The 9,341-nt window shown below is 36.9% G+C and overlaps 1 protein-coding gene across 1 annotated transcript; it reads right to left on the minus strand.

The window, feature by feature from the left end:
• Positions 1–3,270: 3,270 nt before the first annotated feature.
• LOC121770183 (L10-interacting MYB domain-containing protein-like) lies at positions 3,271–4,363 on the minus strand. The gene is made up of 2 exons (XM_042166965.1): positions 4,028–4,363; positions 3,271–3,942 (listed from the first exon to the last, which is right to left on the minus strand). Exons 1-2 carry the CDS (start codon positions 4,361–4,363, stop codon positions 3,532–3,534), a joined length of 747 nt encoding a protein of 248 aa, XP_042022899.1. The 3' UTR covers positions 3,271–3,531.
• Positions 4,364–9,341: the final 4,978 nt, after the last annotated feature.

Consider the following 9,341-nt stretch of genomic DNA (forward strand, 5'->3'; position numbering starts at 1 on the left):
CGGTATGGCTAGAGAGAATAATGTACCTTAACTATTTATTATCACTTTCTCAAAATATCTGTGTTAAAGAAATATGCCACTGTGTGGACGGAGTAGTAGGTAGTTTTAAGAATATAGTATTAAAATTTGACAGTATATGTATAAATAATGATTGTGTTTATGATTTTAATTATAAGAATTTTATATTTTTCTTTTAATTCTTAAGCTTCCAAATTTATAATTCCATATTACCTCCGTATTTTAAAAATAAAAACTATTTCCTTTTTGAACCATCTCTTTAAAATATAAACTTTAGAATCTCGCGAACCCCACAATCCACTAACACTACTTTTCTCTTCCTCTCTCTTATTTTAATCATTTTTTTCATTCTCTCTCTTACTTTACCAATTGTCCATTAAAACCCGTGACATTTCAAATACGGAGGTAGTAATTAAATTCTTAATTTTTTGGAATAAGATTGATGTTATAAAGCTATATAAAAAGTATTTTTCTTTTCCTTGGTAAAGCCATATAAGGAAGCAGTTTAAAATATTCATAATAATTCTCATTCGACCTAGATACATCTTTATAGATATCCTATACATTAGGGGCATGTTTGATAATATGAGTAGGAAAGTCCAAGAAAAGAAACAAAATGAGAAAATAAACCAAAATATTGAGAAAATAAACCAAATTATTGAAAAAGTGGGTTTCTAGGTTTTGCTTTGATACAAAATAAGATGCATTTTTTTAGTGCTTAGAAATGGCCAGAAACACCACATACTCCCTTGTGCAGACATTATTGCCCTCCATCTTTACCACTTTTCTCCAACATACCACTCTAACCCTAGAATATATAATTTCCTCCTCATTTCTTCCTCCCAGCAGCAGCAGCTCGAAGACTCAGGTATGTTTCAATGAAATTCCCTCAAAGTTTGATTTTATCCCAAGTTATTAACAATATCTTGCTTGAAATCATGATATTTGAGTTTTAATGAGGATACCCATCGAGAACCAATGATTTTTTGTTCTAAGAATGTGTCTTTCCTTATTACTTAGCAGATTTGCTCACTATGGGAGAATCTGGCAATTGGAACACGTCTCAAATGGTTGAAGGTGAGTTATTTTGACTTACCAAATCTTGTGTTGTTAGCTATAGAATACCCTACCCACATTCATATGCTTTTGTCGGAATAGATTCCCAAATTGGAGAAAGGGCTGGTCGCAGGCCGAAGACAGATCGGACTCGACGCAGCTGGTCTACTCGTGAGGAAGAGGCCTTGATGTTAGCACTAAAAGACCTTGTTGTAAACAAGTGGAAATCAGATAACGGCTTTCGTGGTGGGTATCTAGCTCGGATTGAGGAAATCATCAAGCGTGAATGCCCGAACAGCGACATTAAGGCAACCCCCCATATCAGCTCCAAGCTCCAACAATGGAAAAAAACTATTCATCTTTGGTTAACATGCTCAATCGAAGCGGCGTTGGCTTCAATTACAAGGGCGATCACAAGATTGATTGTGATAACGACCAATGGGAGCAAATTGTTAGGGTGTGCTTCTTACTATTATTGACTTTTACTCATGTTTACACCTGTTTTTTGTAAGAGCGACTGTGTTTGATTTGTGATGGGTGTTTAATGGTGTTGTAGCTAGATAACAATGCACGCTACATGCGTTTCAAGTTGTGGCCTTTGTTTGATGAATGGAAAGAGATTTTTGGTAAGGATCGTGCAACGGGATCTTCTGGTCGGGATTTGCAGGAGCTTTACCATGGTGTGCGCTCACATCTCAACGTGGGTAATGGGAGTCAGGAGGCTGAGTTTGAAGCTAGTGCTGATGGCCATTCTGGAACTAATACGGATAACACCACGAACTCACAAGGAATGCCAGTTAACACCATGGGCTCAGGAGAAATACCAGATTAGAGTACGGGAGACAGGGACACCGGAACTCAGCTTCCCGCACAGACAAACGGTGACACTGGAAAAAAATGTCCAAAGAAAACAGGTAACAAGCGCAAACTCGTTGATAGGGCTGATGCTTTGCTTGAATTGCTTGCTAAAGGGCAGGATGAAACCAACGCTAGGCTTGATAAGTTGGCTGGTAGGATTGGGTTTGAGTTCGATGCTAGCAAGGCAAGAAAGAAAGTGTTTGGCATGCTAGGTAATATTCAAGGCATTACTCTTGGGCAACAAATCGACGCCGCTGAATTCATCCTCAGCAAAGTCGAACATTTGGACTTGTTCAATAGCCTTCCTGAAGCTTTTCACCACACTTACGTTCTTCGTGCACTGGAGAAGATCCACAATTAATTCGTGTGGTTATTTGCTTCATCTTTTGACTTAGCTATTTTGTAGGAGATGATATCTAATCCTCCTTATGTGCATTGAACTATAATCGCACTTATTATATTTTGTCTAGGTTCTACTGATGCTCAAATGTATGAGCTTAAAACATTGGGCTTCGGCCTTGGTTTGTATTTGACGACTGTTGTGATGACTTTATTTGTGGAATCTATGGAACCTCGTAAATATGTTACGTATTATGACTATAATTTTCTGTCAAATTACTTATAATTCCATGTTTATTGTACTCTCATGGGCTTCTTCCCTTTTAATGGTGCTACTGATTGCTGCATATAAATGAGTTTTTGTTGTTGGCATCTGATTTTCTCGTCCAACTGTATAATCAGACAAACAAATCCATGGGAGCTAATAAAAAATACTTTCTTTGATAGAGAATGAATGACAAAAGGTAATTATTATTGAAGTTTTTAGATGAGGACAATAATTGTTTTATAGAAGGAGTTATTTTTCAAATGGCCTTCAACCAGATGAGATTCATGAAGAATCGACTGAAGCTGTATGATGTGTAATTTTCAGTTGGACCTCGCGGCAATTTCACCCGGTCGGGTGTTTTGGAAAGTGGGAATCACCCGACCGGGTGTTCCTTATGGACTCCGCATGCACAATTGAAAACGCCCGACCGGGCGTTTCGCAACTTCAAATCGCCCAACCGGGCGAAGTTTCTGGACTCCTCAGGCGTAAAGCATTTCACCCGGCCGGGTGTTCTAAGCCTGGAAATTCACCCGGCCGGGTGTTTCTTCTGTCTTCTCAGATGTGCATTTCCGACGAACTTCCAGCTTCTAACACCCAAAACTACACTAAAAGCACGACTTGATGAGTTACAATTAACATAAAAAAATGTTTAGTCTATGGGGGAAAGTATAGGACATATGCTTCGCATCACTGTACCTAGTAATTCTCAAAATCTTTATAAGAATTACTGATTCTCTTGCAATAATGGCATTTCTTATTCATCTTTATCCCTATTTTCTGAAACTCATGTTTATTTCACAAACAAAGTTACATAACATGTCGCATAGAGCAACTTTTGGAATCGAAATAATTCTACGGACTACACATGAGATTACATATTTTTAAAACCACACACTCATAACATGCATAAGACGACAATAACCATGTCGCAAGATAGACTTATTTTCCAAGTGGAAATTCTAAGTTTACAGCATAGTAGATAAGAGTCACGATTATGGTCGGCGCCACCATAAAGTTGGATTTGACGATGCACAAGAGCTACTGTTTGAGGAGTCAACCGTCCTTGTTGGGGCGTTGTCAAAGTCGTGGTAGATGAAATTTTCAGGTCGTTGTCCAAGCTCCCTATCACGAATCTCCATGGAATTTGATGACTCACAGTCACGGGAGTGTGAACTCTCATTGAACAGCTTGCGTGGCAATAGATGGCTATCATGATTATATCCACTTACATAATCTTCACACTGGCCCTCATCAACATCCGGATTTAGATCAATGGTGGTATCCGAGAGCACAATAGTTTCTATATCGTTCTCGCTCACATTGATGTCACCACTAAACAACATCTTGAGCAGCTTGAACTCTGGTTCTCCATTCTTTGTATATGCTCCAGCAAAGTCATTTTTCTAATCACAATAAACTCAAAAAAAATTATTTTTAAAAAGAGCATCATATCAGTACATCATAACAAAAAAATGAGCTCAAAATAACCTTAAGGATGGCCGTCCAAGTTTTTTCAGAAGCAAAAACCTTGTTCGACGAGGGCTCGAATCGTGTATTCAGATGCTCGACCAATGATTTGAAGGTTTGGTAGCGATGCTCTAGGAATTGCAACCGATTATAGATGTCGTCCCTATTCACACGAGTACCTGTCTCCTCCTCGATTGTAGCTTCAGCTTCATACAAGAATTCGTGCGGGATGACCGTACCCTTGAACTTATGCAACTGCTTCTCTCTCAGAATACTAGTAAGAATCAGAGTGTCATGCTCATCTGTCCATATCCCATGATAAAGATACTCATCTTGAGATTTGGGTTGATAAGCCATTTTTTGTTTACGTTGTGAAGCCATGTTACTCATATTTATAAGCTACACAATTGAGTAGAAAATATTTTTCAATCTAGATATGAATGTTACGTTTTTTTGTCTCCAAGCAAGAATGTGATAAAGCTGATTCACCTATCTTTATGGAATAAAGCTGATTCATGAATTAACAATTCATTTCACCAAACTCTTGTAGTATTCAAGTAGGTTCACTTTCATGTGAAGCTGAAGGATGCTATGACAATTCAAAAGATTCACCTATCTTCACGGAATAAAGCTGATTCATGAATTAACAATTCATTTCACCAAACTCTTGGGGCTCGTTTGGTTGCACTGATACTTTTGCATCATAAAATGATAGTTTGAGGGGACAAAATGATAGTTTCAAATGATAAAATGATATTTTTGTTTCATAATGATAGCTTTAGATTTTTGGATGATAAAATGATACTTTTGCATCATAAAATGATAGTTTGAGGGGACAAAATGATAGTTTCAAATGATAAAATGATACTTTTGCATGATAAATTGATTGTTTGAGTTCGTTGGTTGGATAAAATGATACTTTTGCATCATAAAATGATAGTTTGAGGGGACAAAATGATAGTTTCAAATGATAAAATGATATTTTTGTTTCATAATGATAGTTTTAGATTTTTGGATGATAAAATGATACTTTTGCATCATAAAATGATAGTTTGAGGGGACAAAATGATAGTTTCAAATGATAAAATGATACTTTTGCATGATAAATTGATTGTTTGAGTTCTTTGGTTGGATAAAATGATACTTTTGCATCATAAAATGATAGTTTGAGGGGACAAAATGATAGTTTCAAATGATAAAATGATATTTTTGTTTCATAATGATAGCTTTAGATTTTTGGATGATAAAATGATACTTTTGCATCATAAAATGATAGTTTGAGGGGACAAAACGATAGTTTGAGGGGACAAAATGATATTACCTCCTCTCTTGAATTGCTCTCATGGTTTATAATAAAGAAATATTTATTTTTGTTGAAGTTAAAAAAGTTAGATAATTTAAAATTATGATTTTGATGGCTTGAATTAAAAATAAATAAATAAGCCTTTAATTCAAGTATGTTCACTTTCACGTGAAGCTGAAGGAGGCTATGACAATTCAGAAGATTCACCTCACAAGATCATAATAGAGTCAAATCAGTTTTTCTAACCACACATAAAGGCAAATAAAAAGTTAAGACATAAATTACAAACTAATATAACAGATCTATATAGTCAAGAGAGATCCAAATAGAGGTCAATAGTGTATGCCCCAACATCAAAGATGTGAATATTTTGACAGCAACACAGTGGAATGCCTACAAGCCTACAACAATTTACCAATAATTACACCAAGAAGTACAAGAACCATGCTCATAAAAACTACAACAACACAGGTCTCAAATTCTGATAAAGTGAGTGCTCGGGTGGGAACGGCTGATATTGCTTCAGATGTGGGCTTCTCACTCGTTGTTGATGCTTGACGCATAAAAACTTGATCTTCGGAAGTTGAAGAGTAATTTTGGTATTCATCGCACCATATGAAATATTGAAAATGTTTCCCGTTAACTGGACATTTGTAGTAAAATCGACCAGGATTATTGGCAAACTTTCCTCCACAGCGAACAATCATCTTTCCATTCCCACAACGACATTGTGGTGCGGACTCATGGTCGACTATATCATGGCCCTTCATTCTGAGAACAAAGAAGCACAATAAAATGTTAACATCGTTATTTGTACACATAACCAAACTTAGACAAAATGCAGATAGTATGCGAGTACACAGTATGACTTAAAATGTTCAAAAATCAAGACACACGATACTCACACACATCCACATGTCAGCTGCCATTTGATCCCGTTTGTTATTCCAATCGATTGTAGGATCAATAAATTCTACATACTCAGTATCATCTTGCTCAGCAAACATTTCATTGTCAGCCATGTTAGTGTCAACTAACTGTTCAATTGGATCCACTGCCATCTCCCCCCTTATGTAATTATGTAGAAGAAAACAAGCCATTATCAACATAATTTGTGTTTCGATTGGATAGTAAGATGCACTACGTAGAATACTCCAACGCATCTTAAGAACAGCGAAAGCCCGTTCAATAATGTTCCTTGCACTCGTATGTCGCATATTGAACATTTCACGAGAATTCTTGGGCCTCTCAGTGTCCGGACCCCATTCCTGCAGATGATATCGAACTCCTTTGTAGGGTGTGAAAAAACCTTCACTATTTGCGTACCCGTTGTCACACAAATAATAATTACCTACAGGTACATCATAATCCATTGTTGTTATGATTTACGCCGACGGAATTTAGAGCTTAACATTATACAAAAGACTATTAGCCTAGACGACAGATACATAGATTACCTTTGGGGACTTTAATACCAAATGGACGAGAAATTGCATCTCGTAGGATACGTGCATCACCTGCGGACCCCTCCCAACACGGTAAAACATATACAAAACGCATGTCCCTCGTGCACGCTGCCAAGGTATTTGTGGCTATTTGCCCTTTCCTAGTTCGATATCTTGGCTTATCAGCCAATGGAACTCGGACGTTAATATATGTCCCATCTAACGCACCTAAGTAACCCTACAAGTTAACACATATATATTTATCAATAAACACTACATGCCAAGTTTCCACGAAAAATCTATATAATCCGATTCATGTGAGTAAATCTTAGACAATTTACCTTAAACCACTTCCACCTAGGGTCAACACTGTTGTCAGGTACCGAAGTTGGCTTAGCTATAAACATTTTATGCACCAGTATGATGGCTCAGAGGACAACATGGACATAGTATGAAACTGTTTGACCAGACCTTAAAAAATCAAAACTAGCCACTTGTTCCTCTACTTTAACAAATGATCCATCTACCAACCCAGCTCCTTCTCTAAGAAGAATACATAGTCTCCCGAAACAATTTCGGTCCATGCGTAGATTATTTATGCAGTCCCTATCACTAACACCTGTCAATCTAGTAAGATGATTGACCTGGGTAGGTATGCGGGTCAGACGGCGAAATAAACGTCGTGCCTGGTTCTTTTTAATCCACTTAGAACCATTAGTCAGTTTCAAGAATTCACGGATAATGATCACGGTCCGTGTGTTGTGCTTTTGTAGTATGTCTTCAATAAGCAAGACGATTTCTTCGTCGGACAATGAACTTTCACTCATAATTATAAAGAAACACAACACTTGGAAATGCCTGCCAATTAAATTACCCAAACTCAATTCATGCCAAAAAAACCCAAGTACTGCTAAAATAAATCTCTGCCAATTAACAAACGAAAACCAGAAAGAATAAGAAATTACAAAACATAATGGTTTGACCATTTTATAATGAATGTCGTGCCTGGACGGACTGTATTTGGAGAAATCACAAATTGAAGTCATGAAATTAGGGTTTACCTGCAGTGGCTATAATTTCACCAATTGACCGAAATAGAGTTCTTCAACGAAGAAGAAACCTTCGATTGTGTGTAAATCTTCCAAATAGGGTTGCACAAAACAAGAGGCCAATTTTAATGAGATAAATTGGCGTAAAAAAAGAAATTGATTTGTTACAATCGTGTGGTGTTCGAAAATCTGAGAGAAACGGAAAGAGAAGATGGATTGACGGGAAGAGAAAATCGGGAAGAGAAAATCGTGTGGTGCTCGAAAAGAAATCGTGTGATGTTTGCTGTGAATCTGCCCAAATGAGAAAGAGAGAAAGAAGATGGAAGAAAGAGTTTGAGTGTGAACATCAAAGTCAAGGAGGGCTAATTTTGGAAGGCAATTTTATTTCTTGATGGAGTGGAAAATAAACTACGGTTGAAAGGGAGATAAGTTTCCAGAGGTAAGTTGGTATACACTCTTGGGCCCTTGTTGGGCCGACGTATTTTGCGGGCTTTCTTACAAAAGTTGAAAGTGTATCAATGATTCAAAGCATGGAAAAAACAAGTAAATGAGTCAGTTTCTTGGATTTTATGGGCTATCAAACATGCCCTAGATAAGCAAATCTTTATCCAGAATTTCCATTTTGTACGTAGAATTTATATACAGATAACACTTCACTGTATGTTACTCATTTTTAAAGATGAATATTGCCTTTAGCAATTTAAATAAATATATAGTACTCCACTATTTACAAATTACATAGCTTAAATAGTTGATAATAACAAAGTGGGGCCATATTTCTTTCTATCTTTCGATCGGCGCAACACACCTTCGGCCTCTTCACTCAAAGTCCTGATTGCTGATCCGGCCAGCCTCGCCACAATGCTGTCACTGTATCTTGCAGTTCCGTCGCCCACCTGATTCAGAAATGCTCAATCGATTTCTTAAAAACCTGCACCTTTAACTCTGACTTCAAGAGGTTCCCTTAAATCAGAGAGAGAACGAAGAGGAATTAAAAAAAGAGGTCTGGTTTTTTAAATACTCAATTTCAGAGCCTCTCCGCCACGTCGAGCAACTTAACTCCGACTGCTCATTCGGAAACTTCTTATTGTGATAGGCATTTGTATGATTTTTCATATGCTCCACCAGTCCAAGCAGTTTATACTTGGCGCGGTGGCGCTCGAGACAGTCTTTTCTTGCGTGAAGTCGTCAGGAGAATTGTTCCATAGCTTTCTCCAATCAATTTTGCTGTAAACTAATAGAGAATTAACGAAAATAAAAAAAAGGTGGAAGAAATACTACTATCATGATTAGTTAGGCAAATTTTATTTTTACAATAATGTGAAACATCAAAACTAAAAAATTCATAATAATGGTGAGACAACCTATTAATCACCAATTCACAATACCAATCTCGAAAATAAACCATCGTAGGACCTTTCTTGAACTGAAAATGAGAGAAAATCAACTTGGAGAGAGAATTTTTTGTTAATGGAGTTTGGAAAGTTTTGCTCGGTATTTATAGAAAAATATTTCAGTTTTGCTCTTGTAGAAGTTTT

The sequence above is a fragment of the Salvia splendens genome, chromosome 16 (genome assembly GCF_004379255.2).
Source record: "Salvia splendens isolate huo1 chromosome 16, SspV2, whole genome shotgun sequence".
Classification (NCBI taxonomy): domain Eukaryota; kingdom Viridiplantae; phylum Streptophyta; class Magnoliopsida; order Lamiales; family Lamiaceae; genus Salvia; species Salvia splendens.

Excerpts from the sequence above, each read along its gene's own strand:
- LOC121770183 (XM_042166965.1), bottom strand. The coding sequence starts at position 4,363 with ATGGCTTATCAACCCAAATCTCAAGATGAGTATCTTTATCATGGGATA. Across the intron at positions 3,943-4,027 it reads CTTGGACGGCCATCCTTAAG|AAAAATGACTTTGCTGGAGC; the intron begins GTTATTTTGAGC and ends TATTGTGATTAG.